General features: G+C 38.9%; 1 protein-coding gene across 22 annotated transcripts in view; it reads right to left on the minus strand.

The window, feature by feature from the left end:
* Window positions 1–25,890, minus strand: part of ANK2 (ankyrin 2) — a 202,091-nt gene that overhangs the window by 79,204 nt on the left and 96,997 nt on the right. For 15 of the 22 annotated variants that reach the window (XM_075200369.1, XM_075200386.1, XM_075200382.1 and 12 more), the window contains 8 exons: window positions 21,220–21,318; window positions 20,559–20,657; window positions 16,659–16,757; window positions 13,199–13,297; window positions 6,100–6,172; window positions 3,860–3,913; window positions 2,006–2,147; window positions 473–487 (listed from right to left, as the gene is read on the minus strand). In XM_075200369.1, coding sequence (XP_075056470.1) covers window positions 473–487; window positions 2,006–2,147; window positions 3,860–3,913; window positions 6,100–6,172; window positions 13,199–13,297; window positions 16,659–16,757; window positions 20,559–20,657; window positions 21,220–21,318 — 680 coding nt within the window. The remainder of the gene's footprint in view (window positions 1–472; window positions 488–2,005; window positions 2,148–3,859; window positions 3,914–6,099; window positions 6,173–13,198; window positions 13,298–16,658; window positions 16,758–20,558; window positions 20,658–21,219; window positions 21,319–25,890) is intronic. The other 7 variants (XM_075200383.1, XM_075200371.1, XM_075200374.1 and 4 more) reach the window with 1 other exon arrangement.

A 25,890-nucleotide genomic window follows, 5' to 3' on the forward strand; every position in this document is an offset into this window, starting at 1 on the left:
TGGTGTTCGGTGAGACTCGGGTTGAAAAACACTGCAGGTGACCCAGGACTGACACAGGAATAACCCTGCAAAAGTACCGGATTTAATTGCACTGACCCCGTTACCATTGAGCCTCGACCCAGGTCGTCTGAGCTTGCCCCATTTTTTTAGGCAGTGTGAATAGGGTATTAGTGTTTAAATCATCTGGTGGTGCCAGAAATTACATTTCATATCTATTTTATTTCTACAGATCATTTTTTTTTTCTGCATTGTGCTTTTATGACAAACCTAATTTACCTAAAAACTTTCTTTAGAAACCAAAGGGCTAAACCAGTGATGGGATCCACAACATGCTCATGAAGTTAATGTTAATATACAACATACAAGAAATGATATGGGAGACATGTAGAGCATCGATGGAGGAATATCTATGCTGTATAGTAGAGGCTGAGCAGATGGAGAAGATTGTGGTCTCATGCAATGCCATACCTACCTAGGCATAGTGTTACTGGAAAACATCCACAAAACAGAAGGAAAAAAACAAACAAAGAAAAGCCATGAATGATATAGAAACGGTTAATGAAAAGGGAAGGGCAACTGCTGTATTGTTAGAAGAAAAAGAACAAGGTACACATTCGTGAGAAATAACTTCTTATGGTTAGTAAAGCACCATTGGATGTGGAATGGATGTTTGGTTTGTTAGTCTTAATGTCTGGTTTTCTAAAATTCTGAACTGTACTCTTAATCTTCCTGTTATTACTCACTGCCTAAATATCTAATATACTGTATGCCCTACTTCATAAACCAATAAAGGTCACATTACCTCAAATGCAACTATAAAGATTCATAAATAAATATAAAAATGTAAATTTCAAATAGTTGAATACCTGATTTCTCTTTTTTATCCTATCTAGTACTAGGTTGCAACTCTGGAATAATCCCTTAATGGCAGCTTTGCTGTATGTTGTTTAAAAAGGTATGTTTATTCCATGTTTATTCTAGTCTATGTTTGCTACATCAGTTTGACAGAAACACGACACATTATTTTTAGAAGCAACCTGTAATTGTTCATATTTGTATCCATTGTAAAGATGAGCGCTGGTTGAATTTGAAATAGCAATTTTTCAAAACTGAAAGTTAATTGCAGTAAAGCACCAGGAAAACACTGTGCTTGGGAGGCAGGAATGAGCTCATACATAAGCAAATAAGACGCTCACATACAAGAACAATCCATTTAGAGTGCAATTATGACAACGTTGTCACTTTGCTATACTAGAATTTTTAAAGTTAGATTTCTTTCCTCAACACATTACACACATTTCAAAGCTGCAATGTGCTACATATATTCACTGCATGCATACTTTGAATAAGGGGTTAATAAAGTATTACTCAATTGGTAATATATATACACATGTATGATAGTGGGTAAGCATCTTCCCCTCAATGTGGCAAAAATCAGAAATATTTATTGTTAAGGGATATTCTTTTAAAAACTTGTAGTGCTTAGATTTTTATCTAAACTCCAACCAGTATATTATGAAATGTATCTGAAAAGACACTTGCTTATTGCACCTCTCACTGGTGTAGTAGGGGAACAGCCGTGGTCATGGCTACATGCTTGGCTATTCAGCATGCTAATTGCTGAACCAATAAGCTCCTCCATTGCACACGATGGGCGTGTTTTGTTGTTTTTAGCTCCAGTATTTAAAGCCTGGACTAAACAAAAAGATGACCAGTCACTGAGGTGACAAGTCCTCTGCTGTAATGCGTCCTTGGACTACAGAACCATAAGATGTATTTAATCATTGTGTCAAGAATACATATGAACTGAACACACTAATGTGAAAACAAACATAATTTATTTTAAATAATGGTGGTAAAAGTGCAGGTAACGCCCGGTTATGTCGCCACCTCTTCCAAAAGCTTTGGGTGAGAATAATATGTAAATAACACTAAACTTGGACATAGACAACATTTTCTCAACACACCAATTGCCTCTTTTGGCTATTTAGCTATATGTGATTACCTGTCTGAGCGTCCGCCTTCTAAGCTGTACCTCATGTAGGTCATGCCATCCAGATATTGACTGCTTGGTAATGAATCGTCTCCCAGTTCCTTTAAGTCTTCAGGCCGCAGGTACTCTCCACCGTCACCAGTCATTGTATCATCTTGTAAAAGTGAGTGCAGAAGTATAAAATCTAATAGATATCTCACATATTTACAATGATTTCTTGCCATATACTTGTTTCATAGACTAGAAATATCCCACGTCATATATTTCTGGAAATGCTGGGTGCAATAAACTAATATAAAATAATTTACTACAATACATTATGATTAACTTGACAAGTGATGAGATTTTTTTTTCCATTTGCCCCATTGAAATTATATTTTCTAAAAATTACTTAAAATGTGTATTACTTTCACAAATGTTGGAAGCACTTTTGTAATCTGATCAAATATCCAGTTCCCCATGCTGCAGGATGTCACCAATCCCTAGTGAACTCATAAGCTAATTAGTGATTCACTCTCAAAAAGATTGTTGACACCACCTTGCATTGGTGACAGAAACACTTTATTGGGAAAATTGTTTTCAGTATTAGTATTTATTAAAATGAAATATAATTGAGCACTGGAATTTATTTTGCTATAATTAATCTTTAGTATTATGTTGCCTATGGATGGCTTTTAGCAAAAGACTAACAACCACATCTACAGAGATCAATGACCAGCAAACAATGTTTACCATAATAAAATAAAAACAATGTTGTTTCTATGTAATGAAATGCACTGCAAACCTCAATTATATTTATATTTACACAAAAAAAATTAGAATATACTTTAGACATTTTTATTTTCAGAGCTACTGTAGGAAAATCAATAGTAGTTTTATGTTCATATTTATTTATGAGCTAGCTAATCAGTCTGTGTTGAATGCCGAGAGATCAATTATGGGACCAGTGATGCTCATCACGACTGAAAAAAGTGCTTGATTTTGCAACATTTTGCCAACACCCACTATAAATAAGGTTCTCAAAAGTGTGAAAAGAACCTCATAAGTGATCAAATTCTGGAGCCACGACAGCCACCAAAAGTTTATATAGGTACCCACAACACATGGATGGAAGTAGTGAGGACAGCCATCCTGACCAAGGGAGATGTCAAGCTACTTGTTGCATTGGGCGAATCACCACAATACTGTAAAGTTATATTTTGCATTGATGTATAACTTATGTAATCAACCAGCTTTTAATCAGTATCAATGTAATCTGTGAGTTGATGTTGTTACAGCTCCAGTAGTGGGAAAATAAAGTAATTCTACTCATTACTACTAGAGGACTAAGTACTAGATTTTCTACAAATAATATTACATGGGGCTACAAAGCCCTAGTATTTTAAATGTGAGCCTTTCCCTCTCGGTTGTTGTCTATGTATAGCAGTTTTGAGACCTTGTGAACATGTGCTTGTGTGTGACATTACACTTGGGTGTATGTTTCAAAATCTCTGAAAACTTTAGCTTGCACATACAATTAAGTAAAACATACACATTTTACTATGAGAATCTGGAAGGATGCATTTGCACTAAAATTACAGTATTAATCTACTTTTTATTAATTTTATGTAAGGCAAAAATCTAGGGCAAGTCAAAACATTGCTCAGATAATTAGCAAACATATTGCTTATTCTAAAACATGCTTGATCACAAAAATGCTGCTAGTTTCCAAGCATCAGTACAGTATTGTATCATAAGTTAGTTTCACACACCCAACATGTTATCTTCACAATTTAATATTATTAGAAAATGCAACACGCCCAATTAATGTATATCAAGCTCACACCAAAAACACACCGGTCTCCAATACTTTGCATATGTCAATACCTTGCATTAGAAGTTCTTCATCAAACAAGAGCTCACCAGCAAATAATTTAATGGCTGCGTAAAGCAGATTTCAGTTTGTAAAAGTGGTGAAGAAAATTCATATGGCTAATATGAGACTGCTGGAAGGGTAAGGGGCCTTAACTTCATACACAGACATGTGTCTTTAGTAGTTGCTAAGCAAATGTGAAAACAGCAGTAACAATGTAAATGATGAATGTAAACCAGTCAATAATAATTTACATTACATATTTAAAGAAGCACATCAAGAAAATAAATATTTGAAAATACATATGAAAGAACACATTTCAAACTTCTTCATGAGCATCAGATCTCTACTGCTCCTCCCCAATTCCCACACTACAGCTTAATTTTGCCTCTTTCGCCCTGCTCATTGTCTGAGTGCTTGACTGGAGAACAAAAGAGAGCATGCTCAAGAAAACACTGTGAATGTTTACTGTGAGGAACTGCAAGTTCGGAGGTGCATAACTAAACAAAGGTAAGCAAAATAATTGCTAAGACTTTCTGCATTGTAGACTGTGGCCTGTAACTGTAGAGCCTCAACTTCCAACTCATCCACAGACTCAAGAATTTGTACATATATTTGTGAGCACAATTGTTTATTAACATTCAAACACTTTCACTGCAACATTTACTCACTCATCTCACTTCATAGACAGTTACTTAGTAACATCATTCATCACATCAGCCTCCCTGCCTGACCATACATAATCTCCCAGCTGAATCACAGAACAAATGCACAGAGCATCAGTTATTATCAATTATTCTTATCAGGACCAGATTATCCAATAGGCTGACTAGGCTGCAGCCTAGGACGCAAGGCTCTGCATTGGGGGGGCGCAAAATAGTGACAGGTAGAGGTATAAATTGAAATTCATTTAAAAATGATAGAACAGTTGTTCTAAATTAAAAAGAAAACAAGAAAGATAAATGTAGTAAGGTTTTAATCTTGACGTATTCTCATGGTGAAGGCTGAAGACAAGGGGCCCGAGTCATTAAGGAATGCATTTCTGTTTTTGTGCGTATCATACGCAATTCCCTTCTGCGCATGTCCAGAACAAAGAAACTCAGCCGTCAACGAAAGCAAGTTTGCTGCTGCATATGTCAACGCAAATGACAGTTACAATGGTCTAAGATTTCGGGGAGTGAACGAGGCGGGGAAGGAGCGTGTGCCCGTACTTGATGCACAATGCCGGCGTGCCAAACTCAAGCAAATGCAGCCACGTCGTAAAGAAGCTCTGCGAGTGTGAAAGTTTTTCTTGTTTTTCTACTTTATCTCTTGCACCAGCTAAGGGGCTAGTCTATGTCCTGGGTCAGTATAGTATGTATGCTATAACATGTGTCTGCAATCAGGAGCAACTGTAAAAATGTATTGTATGTACAGTAGACATAAGCACAGCCTAACCCTAATGTTTTTCAATGGAAAACAAAAAATATATAATTTTTTTGTTCTATATAAAATTTCCATTTCTAATCATAAATGACTACATTATTGAAAGGTAACATTAATTAATATTTTTTTCATGTGCGTTCTTTTAAGATTTCATGTTCCAGTTACATATTGTACGTATCCTGCAGTGTCTGGTCTAGTACAGCAGAGTGAACCTACATCCATAGTCATCACCACACGTATCTTGAGATCCGTTCCTTGCTGACTCCAGGAGTTTGCAGAGCCGATTTACGTGCCGCTGAGAACTACAGCACGATGCGCTCAGTATGTGTGCCTTAATGACTCAGGCCCAATGAGTCATCCTCGGCCAGACGATTGAGGATAAGTGAGCAGGAGAGACATGTATGATGACGGGAGCAGGCTTCCTCCCCCCTCCAACCTTTGCCCTCAGTAGTGCTCGTTCATGCCTCAATTCTGCTATATAGTTCTGCTTTCAATGAAAATTAAATGAGTGACACAGATTGCCACGACCCTTTAAAAAGTCAAACGGAGCAGTTTCGAAAAAACGGGAAGATAAACATTAGTGGGGAGGGGTGAAGGAACCTGGATTTTTACCTACTGTGTATTATCATGGCCAGGAGGCCCTATAAGTGTATTAGCCTAGGGCGCCTGATCCCTTAATCAGGCCCTGCTTTTTACGGTCATTTGCTATCTACCTGACCATAAACTATATATTTCACATATCACATGAACATAGTTGTCGCATTAGATTGTAGAACTATGAAAAATTAACGTGGCGCGGTGATCACTTCACAATGAACAGAGAACCTACCTTCTTCATCTGAAACGTCCAGCACCTCAGTCATTGTCTCTGGCACATTCAGCTTGTGTTTCTCTGTCACAGTCTGCACAAACAAGACCAACATCAGCAAATGGCAAGAGAATGTATTCCTGTATATGACACTGAGTCTACAGCATTCTATAATAGGGTGAATCATCGCATAATGCATTAGGCAAAATAATCAGGAGGAAACTATTCCAGCACTGATCACACAGGATGTTGATATCTATGTACATTGAACATTTATTTACTACTTTCTCAGACTAATACATAAGTAGAGGCAGTAACATCCAAATCTCCACTGTAATGAAAAATGGAATGTTTTGCACAGCGAAACACAGTATCTAGCAGTTAGAAGGATTCCTGTTAGACAAACAAATAAAAATGAATATAAGTCTTGCAATGTAATAAAATAGGAACATATTCACTTAGCCTTCTTAAAACTGGTTGCCCAGCCTCAGTCCATTTTAATGTATTGATGTGTACAGGTCATCCTGCAACTATTACTGAATACATTGCTTTATTTTTCTGTATTATTTTTCAGTTTTATTTGTTGTTGTTTCTATAACCCATGTCTTTATTTAATCCATGCAGTTCTTTATTTTATTTTTTGCTTTGTGGGTTAGCAGATGCTCCAAAAAATGCGCTGAGCTGAAACAATAGACACGTCCAACATCCTACCCACTTTAGGACCACCACTTTATTCATTAAAACTTTTCAGTTTCTCTATTAGACAATTTGTGGCCTACAGTAATCATGACAATGAGGGGACGTCGGGACTGTCTTTATTACCTGTGTGTGATTTTATTACACTGGTTGAAATATATCTAGAAATTTACTTTCCCACAGAAGTGCAGACAGAGTGCATCCCAATATAAGTATAGATATGACACCTGGGGGTAAATGTATGAACATGCGGGTTCTTCAACACCCATGTGTTCAGCGTGTTCGGCGATTAAATTTCAAGCGGCGCTGCATTGTAAAGGGAAGTTTCCCTTTGCAATGCAGCGCCGCTTGAAATTTAATCGCCGAACACGCTGAACACGCGGGTTTTGAAGAACCCGCATGTTCATACATTTACCCCCTGATCTCCAGGACCTGGGAGGGTGTAAAGAACGCAAGTTAATTTGGAGAAAAAGACTATGTACCCTCCCATAAGCAGGGAATACCTCTGTAAATCGCAATCACAACTATTTAACTATTTAATTGAATAAACGTCATCCTGCTCATTTCTGCACTTTGCAAGAGTAGATGCATGAGTGCACCTAATCCACACTTAGCAAGGAGGACCCTCAATCCTCTCAACTACACTCATCAGCAGATGTTGGTGGAAGCTTTCTCACCTTCACAGATGCTGCCACCTTGGCTACAAATCCATGCACTTCCCCGTGGAACTAGGCACAGGTATGCAAAAATAAAAGTATGACATCACAAAAAAGAAATTGTGCTGTGGTTTTAATTTGTTAATATTTGAGCTTTTATATGGCAACCCCCTAACATCTCCACTGCCGATGATGCAGTAAGGTCTTTAAAATTTGCCTTTGTCCACTGCACGTCACTAAGCATATCAGGTTCATGCTGACGTAAGGTTCAGTGGAATGAGACAGAAATTATGCTGTATGGTAACAGGTACGCATTCAGTGGACATTTCCTGTTGCTCAGAAACCACCTTACACCACAGTTTCACTTCATATCAGCCTCATGTATGAAGCTAATCTGACTGCAGCACAATCTTCTTGAAGCGATGTTTGTGCATTTCGAAGAGACAATACGCAGTGTCAGTGGGATTAGCAACAGAAAGCTGCTTATGATCGCAACACAGATTAACACCCCAGAATGCCATGCCCATGGACTTATATTTTAGCGCTCAGAGAGGAGTGTGTACTTCCAGCATAGAGGCTCTGGCAAGAGTTAAGTGAGAAAGGGTTGGCCAGTGAAGCCCAGGATGGAAGCCCGGGAGGGATCATTGAGAGGCAGTATGAGGCACGAGAGAGGGAACAATGTGAGGCAGTATGAGGCACGAGAGAGGGAACAATGTGAGGCAGTATGAGGCACGGGAGAGGGAACAATGTGAGGCAGTACGAGGCACGAGAGAGGGAACAATGTGAGGCAGTACGAGGCACGAGAGAGGGAACAATGTGAGGCAGTATGAGGCACGAGAGAGGGAACAATGTGAGGCAGTACGAGGCACGAGAGAGGGAACAATGTGAGGCAGTACGAGGCACGAGAGAGGGAACAATGTGAGGCAGTACGAGGCACGAGAGAGGGAACAATGTGAGGCAGTATGAGGCACGAGAGAGGAAACAATGTAAGGCAGTATGAGGCACGAGAGAGGGAACAATGTGAGGCAGTATGAGGCACGAGAGAGGGAACAATGTGAGGCAGTATGAGGCACGAGAGAGGGAACAATGTGAGGCAGTATGAGGCACAAGAGAGGAAACAATGTAAGGCAGTATGAGGCACGAGAGAGGGAACAATGTGAGGCAGTATGAGGCACGAGAGAGGGAACAATGTGAGGCAGTATGAGGCATGAGAGAGGGAACAATGTGAGGCAGTATGAGGCACGAGAGAGGGAACAATGTGAGGCAGTATGAGGCACGAGAGAGGGAACAGTGTGAGGTAGTATGAGAGAGGGAACAGTGTGAGGCAGTATGAGATATATATATATATATATATATATTTTATAAGCACACACATACATACATGCATACATACACATAGTGGTCAAAGTGGAAATTCAGAAGTAGCGGCATGAAAAATGTAATGGGAATGTAACTGAATGAATTTTTATAGTTTTACAATCAAGGCAGTAGGAGAACTCCGGAAGACCTCTGAATGTGTCCTGTGGTATCTGGTACCAAGACGTTAGCAGCAGATCCTTTAATTCTTGTAGGTTGCAAGGTGGGGCCTTCATGATACGGACTTGTTTTTCCATCTCAATTGGATTTAGATCTGGGGAATTTGGAGGCCAAGTCAACACCTTGAACTCTTCATCATGTTCCTCAAACGTTTTCTGAACAAGTGGCAGGGTGCATTATCCTGCTGAAAGAGGCCACTGCCATCAGGGAATACTGTTGCCACAAAGGGGTGTACTTGATCTGCAACAATGTTTAGGTAGGAGGTACTTGTCAAAGTAACACCCATATGAATCCTAGGACCCAAGGGTTCCCAGCACAACATTGGCAGGAGTATTACACTGCCTCCGCCAGCTTGCCTTCTTCCCATAGTGCATCCTGGTGCCATCTCTTCCCCAGATAAACAATGCACATGCACCTTATTCTACTGCTCCATTGTTCAGTTCTGGCTCTCATGTGCCCACTGCAGGCACATTTGGAGGTGGACAGGGGTCAGCATGGGCACTCTGACTGGTCCACGTCTACACAGACCCAAACACAGCAAGCTGCAATGCATTATGTGTTCTGAAAGCTTGCTATCATAGTCAGCATTAACTATTTCAGCAATTTGTGCTACAGTAGCTGTTCTGTGGGATTGGACCAGATGGGCTAGTCTTTGCTCCCACACGCATCAATGAGCCTTGGGCACCCATGACCCTGTCGCCAGATCACTGGTTGTCCTTTCTTGGCCCACTTTTGGTAGGTACTAAGCACTGCATAATGTGAACACCCAACAAGACCTGCCGTTTCGGAGATGCTCTGACCCAGTCATCTAGCCATCACAATTTGGCCCATGTCAAAGGTGCTCAGATCCTTACACTTGCCCATTTTTCCTACTTTCAAGACATCAACTTCAAGAACTGACTGTTCACTTGCTGCCTAATATATCCCACCCCTTGACAGATGCCACTGTAACAGGATAATGAATGTTATTCACTTCACGTGCCAGTGGTTTAAATGTTATGATCTCTTCAGAAACACATATATACGGAAACTACCCTCTAGACCTAGAAATTCTGCATTTGCCCGAACATGTTGAGTCTGGACTGGACAGTTACAAGTACAAAAAGAGTGCTGGAGAACATAACTACAATTAAATGAACATGAATATGTTAAGGACATTTTCATGAAATACTGCATCAATATCGCTTTATTGCATGACATATATTTTTATAAATAGATGTGTCCAGAAATAGTAATAAGGTGGGATGCGCACAACAGGATTGGATTGGTGTCTAAGATCACTACGTGAAGTGGCAACTAAGACTCAACAGCTAAAATAGGGGAGAGTCCATTCCCCGTTAATAGATGAATAGTAATACAAACTTCAGCGCTTGAGCCAACAACATTAATGAGTGTTCTCTGAATGGATGGCTGCCAAATTGTATAAAATATACATATTTATTGGTGATACATACATATCAATAATAAACCTTCTAAGCAAATCTATAGTTCAAAATGTACAAAAGTTCATTGATGATAAAAAGTTCTCAAGTGAGAGGATGACCACTAATATCGATACTCAAAATCCCTGGTCAAATGTGTGGTAGAGGGTCGAGCAATCGGAATTGTGGAGGATCAATGCTTGATTGAAATTAATAGATGGTCACAAATACTTTCGGTTAGTCCTTTCATATGTAGCTAGAGAATGGTGGAATATCGCTGGAGTCACGTCCCGAGCTTTGCACAGCTGCTGTGTACCGAAGTTATAGTAAGTGTGGATCGAATAGGAGGGCGTGGCCAATGCACGCCCACTCGATCCACACTCACTATTACACCTATAGTAATACCTATTCGCACGCCTGTTCGATCTATACCGGAAATAGCACGCAGCTATTTCCAGAAATGAGCGTGGTGGCCAACGCGTTTCGTCACAGGCTCGTGACTTCCTCAAGGCTTGAACTGTAGTTGGCTTGTGTACTGATCACATGAATAATATAGGGCACCTCGAGTTCCTATTGGTTGACTGGAATTCATAGAAACATCGGCGCTTGTCCTCAGAGAAATAGATTCATGATGCATACTGTTATCTTTTGTATGCAAAGCGGGCTATTAATGAAATGTTGCCATTTTCACACACTAATAAGTGGTATATACAAAATCCAATACAATATACATAAGATACATAAGATGTGATATGTTACAATGTAAAACACAATAGGAAGTGGATGCATGCATTTATTGTGAACATCTTAACATAACCGGATCATTCGTCGATGTGACATTCCATATTAATACATTAAAATGTCATAATACATATATTTGGAGTTCAACTATATTATTGAGGATGAGAAATCTGAATATGATTTCATAGAATAATGTACTGTGGATAACATAACCTACATCTAGGACTAGATACAGTGTATCGCTGAATAGTGATGTAAGTACCACTGACAATTCCGATTGCTCGACTCATTTGACCAGGGTTTTTGAGTATCGATATTAGTGGACATCCTCTCACTTTAAGAACTTTTTTATCATCAATGAACTTTTGTACATTTTGAACTATATATTTGCTTAGAAGGTTTATTATTGATATGCATGTATCACCAATAAATATGTGTCTTTTATACAATTTGACTGATATCTATTTATAATACTACTACTACTATTACATCTACTACTGTGAATAGCAGAATTATGTTAAAGCTTTGAAATTAAATGTATGTATTTTAGCTCTATCAAGGCATATATGCAGGCATTTGATGAGTTAAAATGTGTTTGTGTCTTTTTAACAAAAATATGTGACAGATTTTCCTAGACAAAGATAGTACAGATATAACAGCCGGCAGGTGGGCAGCGCTGAAGTTGGTGCAGAGGAGGGGGAGAGGGGACTAGGATTCATACAAATAGTACTGATTAGGCAAGAACCTCACTTTACGGCTTGTATGAAGGCCAAACATGCAAGGAGGCCAATCACAAATGTTTAAAACTTGTGAAAAGTTAGCTCGGCTCTGGATTACAGTCATTTATGTAAAGAAGTAAAACCAAGCATTTGACAGCCATATAATTATGCAGCTTCTGTGCCAAGGTTTTCTTTGAAAATGTTGTGAAAGGTGGCAATCAGCCAACTCTTCATTATGCTACACGCCATGCCTTTCATATGTTTCATCTAAAAAACGTTTAATAAAATGTATAAAGAATACACTCGCTACATTAACATAAAAACAACAAAACATGTAAAATACTAATAATTTGTCAGCAGTGTTCTATTTCTGTTGTGTAAATAAAGTTGTATTTGATGCCTCAGGGAAAGAGTATTTTAATTGCATTCAATTTAACTCAGTGATGGTTAACTAGCAGCATTTCAGCCATTTTAAGACTAGAAACCACATGACACAGAAGGAGTCAATGGCTGATTTGGATTAGCAACAGCTGAAATTTTTAGAGTTCAAATATTAGGGGCGTTTGTTCAAACGGTGTGGGAAAAAGTAAAGTTTTCTATGCATCTAGTCAACAGACGCCACTTGTGAACTATCCAATAAATGCTGTATGGTCAATCCAAGTGAAAAAAACAGCAAATAAACAATATTAGCAAGTAAAATACTGCTTACAACATGTAGATGAACAAATATGTGGACTGCTGATAATCAGCAGGAGAGTAGATTAGTGGAATCATCCTAATAAACGGTCGCTGTTGCATTAGATGATGTCAAGCTGCCTGTTTCGCATTTGGAGAAATTTAACCCATAGTAACAGGAAAAAGGGGAAATGCAGCATATAAAAACATGAATCCTTTGTAAATGTCTACATTTAAGGCTACTTTGTTGTGATTTATATAACAGCCCTTTGTTGCATGTCAGCCTACATACATGAGAGATGAGTACATTTTATTTTAACTGCATTTCAGGGTTGTTTGAAGCATAGATGTTAGTGTGGGACCTGCATACACTGAGGTACCCTTGATGCTTGGTTACAAGCTTAAACATCTTATCTGTTCAAATCCTATTAGAACAGCGATCTTGTGAAACAAAGTTTGGAGATAGAACCCTCACAGAAGTGGGCGGCCACAGGAAAGTCTTAAAAAACCTCATCCTACGTTACAAACTCGACCCAATAACGTTGCATTGCAAATCACATTAAAACTTCTATCAGCGCACACCCACCCAAAAACATACAACAAAAGATGAGGTCACCGAATGTCTATGAATGTAACAACGACCACTTGTTAAAACTAAAAACAGAGTAATACTCACAGTCGTTGTTGTGATAACTTCCTCAGTGACAACCTTCAGTGTATCAACCACAGAGATGTATCCCAGGCGTCTGGCAATCGCGAGGGCAGTGTTGCCATTCTGCAGGGGAAGATGGAATGGGGGAGAGAATGATAAAGTGGTAGCCAATTAGATCTCACACAGCACAGGGAGAGAGCCACAGCCTTTCCATCCAAAACATGGAGCCGAACACAGGAAAAAGCGCTACAGTAATCTGTAGTTCACTTCAGAAGTCTTTCTGTGCAGCTTTAATCCCCATAGCAACACAACACACCGACATCTGCCAGCTTCTCTGCATAAAAATGTTCTGTCTGCTTTAAGGCTGTCACGCACCAGCAGAAATTTTCCTTAAAAGCCAGCTACTTAAGATGCCTCCAAATGCAGGATTGACAATAGTGATTTGTCTGAACTATATGGAGTAATACTGAATATTTTAAAATGTGTTTTCAAAGTGAATGTTACTTTATGAAATGGAGCACCATTGTCAACTTCTGTAACAGAAGTGGAGAGAAAAATCACATTCATCTGATCTCAGTTCTCCCTTAAGAAAAATAAAGCTACATGAACACATCTGACAGTCATTAAGGAGAAGTACAAGTAATTTCCATACAGGAAAGTCTTAGTCTACCATCCACAAAATAACAGAAACTATAGGTCATTAAAATACATTATTTACCTCAGAAACACCTGACTTTAGTCCCCTGGCTATGAATAAAACATTCAATAGATTTACATCCCATTACTCTACAGTATGGTAAATTGCCACAGAATATACTCTATACTAGTCATGTGACCTGCCCCAGCAATGTATACTGAGCATTATGGTGGCTGTACTCTAACAGGACTATAAGGCAAACTTGATATGGAGGAACTAAAATATATTTTGGACATGATTGGGCTATACTGTACTGAGATGATAGCGTATTATGTACACAGGGAAAGAACGATAGGGATGCACTGTATATTGGGCAAGTGTTATGAGTGATGATCATGTACTGTATACTGAGCATGGTTTAGCTGTAATATATGTTGGATGTGACTTTGGTGTATACTGGGCAAGCAAAGACAGATTTGCATTATAGTAGCCTGTAGAGTAACCTATATTCTTGCCTGTCTTGTCGAATATAGTGAAACTACCATGCATAATTATTTCCAATCTTAGACATTTTCCAACATAAAGTGTTTCTAATTTCTGAAAGAGGGAATATTAAGGACTTCTGTGAAAATGTGTTTGAAGCATAGTACCTAATGTATTATATAAGTATAAAATATATTTAAGTATAAAACTATATAATTCTCCCCAGTTTGGAATAAAGCGCACCCTATAACAACATGTGGTAAACAGGCATAAGAGTCGTCCCACATAGTGCGTGTGCAGCTGGGGAGCTGTGATATAAGAAGGCAGCCTCCCAGCATCAAGGCAAGTCACAGCATTGGCATATAAGTTGTATTATTTTCTAGGGTCTATATCAAGTAGATGTAAGAAAATATATTCTCTCATAAATGACTGTTCCTCTGTATGTTCATTTTTCTTTGCCAGCAAAAAGGAAAAAAATATTTGGCGAATGTACGTTGTGTCTAAAGCCAATCCAGCTCTATGGCCAATCATAAAACTGTATACTAGCTAATCACTCAATTTGCAGGCCTCCTTATTAGAGGCTAGTAAAATAATTTGGAAATAAGCCCCTGAAATCCTAGAATAGAATGAATATAGACGTTGACTGCCAACATCCACTTCTGAATTCACATAACATACAGTAGAATGTATGTCAGGCACTGTCACAGAACTACCAGAAGCTACAAGAATACCCCAAACGTCAATATTAAATAGTGTGTGTGTGTGTGTATACGTATAATATATATACACATACACACACACACTACCTGGGAGTTTTTTGCTACTGTATATTTAATATTGACTTTTGGGGTACAATTGCAGCTTCTGGTAGTTCTGTGAAAGTGATTATATATTAATATATATATATATATATATATATATATATATATATATATATATGTATGTGTATATATATATATATATATATATATATATATATATACACACACACACACACATAATATATATATATACATACATATACATACACATACACATGCATACATATATATACACAGTCCCCTGAGGTTACAGTAGTTTTGTTACAGTCTGTGGAGGATAGAGATTGCAGATTCTCATGTGAATCTATTTTTATTGTGTGGGGATGAAGCTCTCTTTATGGTATAGTAGAAGAAAACTGTGTGTGTTTCGGTGGTTTGCTGCAGTATCAAAGTTGCAGAATTAATTGGATCTAGCTCACTTTGTTTCCATGCACCATGGAATTTACGTGCATCACTTACAGACTGCTTTCCATCACATGACAGTAGTTAGGATGCTTGTACACATTTTTGTCTACCCCACTGCAAGCTTTTGTCCTCTGTCAGCTATTCTGGCACATAAATGATTCCCTGCAGTGTCTCTTTTGAGGCTTAATGAAATGGTAGGATTTAATTAAATGCTAAGGGTTGAATTGAACAAAGATGTTTTCATATAAATAAGTATAGCAAGATGCATGTGAATATACCCGACAAAGAAAGTTATACAGTACTTTGATATTGTTTCTTGAGTGTCCGTAATATTTGAGTAATAGACAATAGATAGTTACTTTGTTCGCTAGATATCTGTTTTGGATTTCAATTATGCTTTTTTTTTTTAAAGAGCTGCGCAATTTTTATCATGTACTGGGCATGTATTTTTGTTCCCAATATAGGCTAGAGTTTAAGAATACATTATGCCTGTCAATATTTTTTTTGCAAATGTACATAACATTTTTAAGGTAGCTATATTAAGATGGTATAGGGTAGTGTTTCCCAAATCCGGTCCTTATGGCCCCCTAACAATGCAGGTTCTCTAGGTCTCATAGTTTCACAGGTGAGATAATTAGGACCACCTGTGGATCTGTTACAATGTGTCAGTCAGTAATGAATACACCTGTGCTCCAGCAAAGAGATATGGAAAACATGTACTGTTAGGGTTCCATGAGGACAGGGCTTGGGAACAACTAGTATATGGTATCTGTATCAGATTGCTCTATGAAGAATCTGTATATTGCTTTTATTTCCAATACAGCTGAAATAGGTTTATTTATAATATAAAATGACATTCTGCTAGTGTACCATCACTAGTTGCTCCTTCATTTAAAGCTAAATTAAGATTTATTAGTCCTGTACTATTAATATGACTTTTTCCTAACAAAACTCATACATAATCTTCAGCTTTGCACATCATGGAAAATAGATGTTTTAAAACTCTTAGAAATCGAAAGGAAAACTTTTAGAAATTGAAAGGTAAATTAGAGCCTCTTTCTGAAATTAACAAGTAACAACTGAAAAACATGGATTTAGGTGTAAACAAAGGTAGGTAATGAAAAAATACTGAACTTACCGCAGTAGTGGCATTTGGCTTTGCACCATGTTGGAGTAGAACATTTATAATATGAGTGTGTCCTTGCTGAGCAGATTGATGTAAAGGTGTGTAGCCATTCTGTTTGTTGGGGGGAAAAATAGAGTGAATTTAACAACTAAACCCATGAAGTGAAAGTGAAACATGGACATAAAATACAATGTTTATTATTACCCTAAGCTTACATTATTGACTATGTCTTATTATAGCATCACTTAATTTTAAATGAAAAGTTGCAGTAGCAGTGGAGCATATTCAGTTATCCCATTTAGAGATTATTCTAAGTGGCAGATGTTGTGAGCTCACTGGGCCTCATGTAGAGGTTAACGCATTTTATATAAAAAATGCATGGGATAGAGAACTGATCAGTATCCACAACCTGATCCCATGTTCCAATTTCTTTAAAGTTCTCCATGCATGTTCACTGAGCACCATGGTCGAAACACAATATAAGATATGATGAAGATGATTCAGATGCCCTAACATCTTAAACAATATCTCCACAACTGTGTTTCCATTCTGCTGGAGACATAACTCCGCCATTGGCTCGCCATTCCACATCTAGTGGAGCTGCTCCCTTCCAGAACGTGGTTATAGACTTCCTTAAGACTATCATCAATGAGGATGTGCTGAATGATCCTGGCTTCTGGCTCTTGGCCTTCTCCAATGTAGCTATTTCTGCTTACAAAAATCTCTCCTCAAACATCTAAACAATGCAGCTAAGGTGCTGATCCCAGTCCAATGGAGATTAACTTCCCCATCTTCTGTGGTTGAATGGTTTAACAGCATAGATTTTCATGTCAATGAACTACATCACTCTCTCGTCATTGGATCAAACCAAGGTGTTCACCTCCATCTGGCTGAGATGGCTTGGATTCAAGGAGTCCCCCATCGCTACGCTTCCCTCCCACAAGCCTGAAACATATCTTGCATGGAACGTCTTGGTCAGCCCCGTTCGTGGCGTGAGCCTCCATCTGCAGCCAGTGTGCCTCCCCTTTCTCTTACATCATCGTTTTATCTAATCCATCCTCATTTCCAGATAGTTCTGCAACTTGACTTTGCCTCCATAGCCAGGTTCTCCCTGCTCTGATTTGGCTTTTCTAACTATTCCCTCCTCTCCTCCTCTCCTTTAGTTTTGTTCTTTGTTTTACAAAAACTTAAAAATCTTAAATTGAATTTTCATGTTTGTGATTTACCTGTCTTCTTGTACATATAAAACATGACACCCGAAAAAATAATGTGTACACGCTGAGTTGGACGCATCTCAAGTTATGTATATGTCTACAACAGCCACATCTGCATTATGTTTCCATCGGGCATACGTTAAACGTACTTACATCCAATTCTGCTTATGCAGCCAGTGCAAGATACGGCTGTGTGAAAATTCAGAGCAGGGAGTATGTCCCAGTGCATATGCCGTATTTCTCAATGAAGATAGCTCATAGAATTTAATACATTATTCTCCCTTATGTATTTAACATTTTCCAAACATGATGTTGTGTATGAGTAGGGTACTGCTATGTCAGCAGTGTGTATGATATAGGTACTGTTTGTAGCAGTACTGCTTTCATGGGTCAAGGATTGTGTATTTTGTGGGACGCTCTTATAATTAATTAATGACTTACACACACACTGCCATCAACCTTTCTTCTGCACTATATGAGTGTTGTTATTCCCCTTGTAGGAACCAATATTTCTTGAGTATAGCTTTAAGAAAACATCATTTTTATAGTGTGTGCTTGCAGTTTTAGTACTAAAAAGCCCCGATTGTACTTAAGCAACACAAAAGTCCCTAAGAACAAACACGCCCACAGCTGTCGCTTTACCATGTATGAGTGCAATCGGAAACTTCCTTTGTACAATGGTTGTAAAACTTAAATGTACGAAATGCTAACACACAAATATCATAGAAACCAGCCAATGAGAAGCGGCTACTTAATGCTACTGATCGTCATCATTATCCTCATCAATACATATTTCAGCCCGTCAGCATCCACAAGGGCTATGCTTCCTGACAGATGTATATGCACCTGTGTCCAGGTAGGACTCAGTCTCACTTACGAGAACATACCCTTACCATATTAGTAAATAAAAAAACAACACAACTAGCCAGATAATTTGGAAGGATAAAGAATGTTTAGGAGGATTAGGAAAGATAGAAAAGGGGAGGAGTTTGTGCATGAACCTGTTTATTGACCTGCCTATTGGGAGTATATCTGTGAAAAGTATGGCAATGTAGATCATTATGGGTAGTACTGAATGGAGTTTATAAGTCACCAGCCATAAATAATTGTACTGGAATTCAATTATTAATACAAATTGAAAGAAAAAGTAGCCCTAACTCTCCAGACATAAATTGGGACAAATTGGTGGTGAACAAAATATATTGTAAAGACAATTATCTTTTGTAAGTGTCAGAACAACCAACCAGAGGGGGAGTCCATTATATCTAATGTGCAGGTGAGGAAGCAGTGTCTTTGGCCTAGAATGTAATGTGTCCATATTTGTTGATGACATTATGCTATGTAGATTTATTAGCAGAAAGCTGGATAGTAACCTGTCTAATGATTTAGACAGGTAAACCAGGTTGCATGGCAGAAGAAATATAATGTAGGGTTATGTATTTAGGTTATGGCAAAAAAATATGCTGATAACACACTGCATGGAATACAATTAGGGAAAACTGAAATAGAAAAGGACTTGGGAATACTAGTTGTAGCGGCACACAGTGCCACACAGTGGCTGCAAAGGAGAATAACATCCACGGATGCACAAAAAGGATTAATGCACATCTTATGTTTTCACTATTCTATAAGTTGCCAACTAGACCATCTTGAATAAGAAATACAATTTTTGGGCACCTCATTATAAGATGGCTATATGAAAACTCGAGACAGTTCAGTGGCAAGCAAACCTAACAAAGGAGATAATAAATTATAAGGGTGGTTTGAAAATCTAGGTTTGTCTACTTTGGAAAAAAAGAGCCTTACAGTTGACCCAATTAACATGTATAAATATATTAGAGGTCAATACAAAAACTTATCTAACACTTTTTTTTTATCACTCACTACAGAGAACAAGGGGTCATCAGTTGTGAATGGAAGATAGATGGTTTTGGGACAGGGTTCTTTACTGTAAAGGTGGTTAAGATGTTGAATTTTTCATCCCATGAAGCGATGATGATAATTCACAAAGAGAATAAAAAAAATTAATTCAATGTCTTTCTTACAACAATTGTACAGATCCAATGGCTCTGTATTTTTTCCAACTTTGTCACTGTTCAGCTATCAACGCTTTCCATATACCATACCTCCCAACTTAGGTAGGACAATCCCAATTCTGGGGTACTGTCCTGCCATCCCGACCGCTGGTATGTTTGTCCTGACTACTAGGAAAGTTGGAAGGTAAGTCACACTCACCATTACGCTGCACAGCATGCGGCAGTGCAAAGGGGATTTCAGGGGAGCAAGTGGTGTTTGAGCGGTCTGACGTTTCAGAGGCATTAGGAACATCCCATTGGGACATGGCCATGCCTTCCTGGAGCACAACACGCCCCCCATAAAAGGTGGCCAGGTTCACATTCCATAAATTGGAATGGTGGGAGGTATGCGTACACTAGAAAGATTGCAGTAAACAAAAAAGCGAACAATATGTTGTAAGAAACTTAAGACTTATTTCTGCATATAGAGCATTGTGCACCGACATGCAGCAGCCTATAGGAACAAATAAGATTATCATTGTCATTCTTCTTTATAGTTTAGATAGCAAAGCCGACTTCTGGTTGGTATGTATGACAGCACAATTATGCACATATTAAAAAAGCAAAGCATGTACAATCCAGTAAAATAAATAGCAAATAGTAAAGACTAGATAAAGCAATACCTTTGTTTTAGCACAGACACCAGCTCCACGCGACAGGAGGAAGTTCACCATCTTAATGTTCCCATAGTGACAGGCTACAATTAGTGGCGTGTAACCCAGCTGGAAAAAATATATTCATTTACTGAAAACCAGAAACAGCAGCAATAATCGCTTGTGGCCTTGTGACATTCAGATAATTAAAGGAAATGCAGATACGTAAATGGGTAAAATCTGGATGAAATCTATTTTGATACACAGTTTTAAATAGCAATGTATTCCAGTACATAGAAAGGAATATATAATTTCAGAATAAGAATTGTCCTTAAACAAATGCTAAATAACTTTCAGGGAAGTAAGCCCATCTTATTTTAGGCTGATTTCTCATATGTTTTGTTTTTAAACATTACTCCTATAAGCTGATTTAGCAGTCCATTCCCCTATCTTAAAACTGTCCCATCTGCACACAATAAAAACATGTATTCTACCAATAGCTAGATAAGATTCTCTGCTAGTAGGTATGAGCCTACTACCAGGGTAATCAAAAGTACCAATCCATATTACATAATAGTAGCCTGCCATTACTGCAATGGTAGTGATGTGTCTACGCCACAAATCCTGCTCTGACTGCTTCATATATACTGGGTTCCTCATGTAATTTCAATGAGTTTGCCTGTATAGTTACCTTAGTTTGAGCATCCATGTTGGCCCCATTCTTTGCTAATATGTCAGCTACATTCACCTTGTCCTCCTGGGCTGCAAGGTGCAAAGGAGTCAGCCCATTCTGTGCAAAAATATTAAAATAATACATAGTCAAAAGACATAATCAAAACATATAATAAGACAATGTTTCGCTCTCCCTTGTTATTTAATGATAATGGAATTCTAATTAACTAAGAGAATCTATCTAGATTTAGGAAAAAAATTATATTTAATTAAATTAATGCAAGTTTAAAAATGAAAAGTCTTATAGCAAACTATGCCTTGTATGCATGCGAAATGGCATGGGATTGTTGTATTCTTGAGATTCACTAGTTGTTGTCCTATGCAATAGACTCACAGATACATACACAACACCAACATACCTACACAGCTTCCTCCACCCATCCCTTAAAGGTGAATGATTTAATTAAAATGGACTTCATAATAAGTATTGCATGATTATCTTTGTGTAAGTTATGTTCCAATCTGATTTCATATTTGTGCCAATTCCTTATACATGGATCATGTTGAATGATTTAATATAAAAAAAAACACAATTGCATTTACCATGGATGTGCCATTTGTTGGATCCACTGGAGTCCCTGATAACTGTAACAGTGCCAACCCGCACTACTCTCTCGTCTCACCCCTTGGCTTGTTTCAAGCATGCCGAGTTCTCCTCCCACTTGAACATTTAATTCAAGCAGGCCAAGTGTTAAGAGGAGAAAGGTGTGGGCATGGGACATTACGGCCATCAGGGATCCCGGAGGACAAAATGAACAGCAATGTTTATACTGACTCATTAAACCACCCAAAAGTGCTTATATTCCAGTGTATATTTGGGACTAGAGCCCATTTGAAAATTGAGTGGAACTGTATTTGTAAGACTTTGAATAGGCTCTGAAACAACATAAATTCATAAACGCACCACAGCTCAAATGGTGGTTTGTGACATCAAAACTTTAACACCCGTGTGCCCAGTTTTCCACCAAAACACATGGATCTGCAGGACAAGATGGCAGCATTTGCAGGAGTGCAGATGTTTGCACTGGCCAATGAGAAGAAATGGGTGGATCGATGCATCAGTTGCTAAATGCAGACTAACCACACTAGCGCACCTACTTTTACTTATCATCCAGCTTAATAACTTACTGTAAGTCATTATTATTATTATTATAAATTTTTATTTATAGGGCGCCACAAAGTATCCGTAGCGCCGTACAAGGACAAACAATGGCACAGTACAAGGTGAAACAGCACAGTACAAGTAACAGTAAGCACTATAACTCTGGGGGCTCAGGCACAGCAAGAAAGAGAGGGAGGGAGGGGAAAAGTGAGTATAGGCAGGTAACTATGGCCCAAGAGGGTGGGCACGGATGACAGGTTGAGAGTCACTGAGGGGAGCGGAGAGAAGCGAGAGGAGACAGAGGGCAGAGGGACCGAGAGGAGGTGAGCTGAGTAGCTGGAGAGCGCAGTTAAAAGTGATGGAAACAGGAGGTAGGAGAGCCCTGCTCAAAGGAGCTAACAATCTAAAGGGAGGGGAAGACAGACAGACACATGGATGAGACGGGAGAAACGGAGACGGAGTCGAGAAAGGGGGAGAAGGGAAGAAGGGATGAGAAAGAGAGGTAGCCGACCGGTGGGAGTTTAGGTATGAGACTGGAAGGCTTTAAGGAAAAGGTGGGTTTTTAATGTTCGTTTGAAAGAGGACAGATTAGGGGAAGTTCTGATGGAGCGGGGGAGCTTGTTCCAATGGAGGGGAGCGTCGCGGGAGAAGTCTTGGATACGTGCGTGAGAGGAGGTAATCAGAGGGGAAGAGAGGTGAGAGGGAGTGTGAATAGAGATAAGGTTAGAGATGTAGGGAGCAGTGGAGTTGGCGAGGGCCTTCTAAGTCAGAGTGAGGAGCTTGAAAAGGATTCTGTAGGGGAAGGGGAGCCAGTGAAGGGCTTGGTAGAGTGGGGAGACAGAGGTGGAACGGCGAGAGAGGAAAATAAGCCTAGCAGCGGCGTTAAATACAGATCTTAGGGGAGCGAGATGAGAGAGGGGGAGGCCGATAAGGAGAAGGTTGCAGTAGTCCAAGCGGGAGATAATCAGAGAGTGGACGAGAGATTTGGTGGCATCCTGGGAGAGGAAGGGCCGAATGCGGGCAATGTTGCGAAGCTGGAAACGGCAGGATTTGGCGAGAGAGTGAATGTGAGGGGCAAAGGAGAGAGAGGAGTCGAGGATGACACCTAGGCAGCGGAGTTGGGGAACAGCGGAGATAGATGAGTTGTCAACAGTGATAGAGAGGTCAGAGGGGAAGGAGGTACGAGAGGGAGGAAAGACATGATTCTGAGTGGTACCTGACTTGCGCTGAAGTGCATGATGCAAATATCTGAAAAAGTGTACAGTGACTGGAAGCTAATGGAACCAACCTAAAAATGTATTGAATATTTGTCTGCCTCCTGACCTTATTTCTTATACTCCGACATCCCCACTATAATCTTGGGTAATATCAATATGCCAAATGATTATACACATTCGCTTTGTACCTTCCAACTATGCTCTGTAACCTACTCTCTTGTCTCAAAAGGACCAACTCTTCCACTCTTGTCATGACCACTTCCTTGATCATATTTTCTCCAGACTGCTCAGTTTATGATTTAACACCCATTTCTTTCTCTGACCATCACCTGATCACCTGCTCTACTTCAGCACGTTAACCTCTTCGCACTCAAACACAACCAAGACTACTCAAACCCACAGAAAACTGCAACTTTCCACCTCTCTGCAACAATTTCTCTCCTCAACTTCTACATTCTCCTGATCTGGCAGTAGTATATTGTAATCACACCCTAGCAACAGCCTTTGATCAAGTGGCTCCAGTTATTTTTACATCTCTGTGTTGTCCACCATCTCAGCGGTGGCACACTAAAGAAACACAGTGCCTCAAAAACTCTCCCACAAAGTAGAACAGCATTGGCTACATACTGCCACTAAGTGAAATGCTCTGGATACTAGAAAACAAACATTTTTCCAATCTCTCATCTCCGTTCAGGCTTCTAACCCCAAACACCTTTTTAATACATTTTGATCTCTTCTCAAACCTCCCACACCAACCACTATTACAACTTCAACTATAAGATTGACAAGATCAAATATAAAATTGTATCATTTTCCACAAACATCTGCTTAATTTCTTTCCTACACAATGTGTCATATCACACTCATTTCATCTGTCAAATGAAGATAAAATATCTACTCTCTTCTTCTCCTCCCACACTACTATCTTCCCACTTCTCCTTCACTGCTACATCTGTAATCTATTTCTTTCCAACGATATATTTCCATTGTTATTCAAGCATGCTGTTATTACATGTATTCTGAAAAAAACCCTTATACTCTCTCTCATATTACAATGTATTCTCTCTACTCAGTAGTGAACGATTGGATCACTGCTAAAATCTAAAAAGCATTACTCACTTGCAATTCCCCTGCATTTGGCACTGTTGGCCACTCATTTCTCTGACAAGTACTAGTGCTTTCACTAGGTATTCAGGACACTGTCCTATTCTAGTTCTCATCCTATCAAACCACTTTTTTAGTGCTCATTTCTCTGGATCCACTTCCTCTCTGCTTTCTCTTTCTCTTGGAGTACCACAAAGCTTGGCCAGAGGCCCTTTTCTCTTCTCCATTTATACATCTTCTCTTGGAAATCTAATAGACTCCTTTGGATTTCCATATCACCACTAATGACACTCAAATTTATTCTACAGGTCTTCTACAGTCTTTATCTATCCATATTGGCCCCTGTCACTAAATGTCTTTCTGCAATTTCATCCTTGGTGTTGTTTTAACACCTCAAATTCAACAACAGAATCTATCAACCTGGTATCTCTATTTCTGACAACATAACAATAAACCCTATACCTCAAGTTCCCTGTCCAACTTTCATCCTGGACTCAGAACTGTCCTTTTCCAATATGTGCTCCAAACATGTTACATATATCTAACAAACATCTCCAGATCCCTCAAACCACTGCAAAAACATGAATTCATGCAACAAGAATCTCATACAATGATATTGTAATTCCCTTGTTACTGGTAGACTAACCAAACTTTCATCCCTACAATCTATTCTGAATAGAGCGGTTAAACAAAGTGTCCACGTAAAACGTTTTCTATAGCTGTTTTGTTCGCACTTCTCATTGCAATCTGTATGGACCAGAATGTAATATGTGGCACTTAACCTCATGTATAAAACTCCTCCTTTCCCACCCACAGATTGTAAGCTTGTGATCAGGGCCTTCTTACCTCTTTTTCTGATTGTTAATACCTGGGCTTGTGTTTGTTTCCAATTGAGAGCAATGACCGAGGTATTGCAGCTTGCTATTTTATTGTAATTATGGAATGGACAGGTAATGTAATGACTTGGAATATGCAAGTGAAGCATTGCATATAAAAATAACAGTGAAAGGGACACAGTGAAAAAAGCAAATGTAAGTCTATTTTAAGGTCAACACTAAAATTATTTACACAATTAATGGAATGTTTATTTCTTGAGGTCAGTGGGCAATGAAATTACAATTGCTCTCTGTTACCATACAGTAATGCCTTACACTTGACAGTTAAAAATAAGATTGTTAAGTTTACTTTAATTATCAAAGAAATCTCA

The sequence above is a fragment of the Mixophyes fleayi genome, chromosome 1, assembly GCF_038048845.1.
Source record: "Mixophyes fleayi isolate aMixFle1 chromosome 1, aMixFle1.hap1, whole genome shotgun sequence".
NCBI lineage: Eukaryota > Metazoa > Chordata > Amphibia > Anura > Limnodynastidae > Mixophyes > Mixophyes fleayi.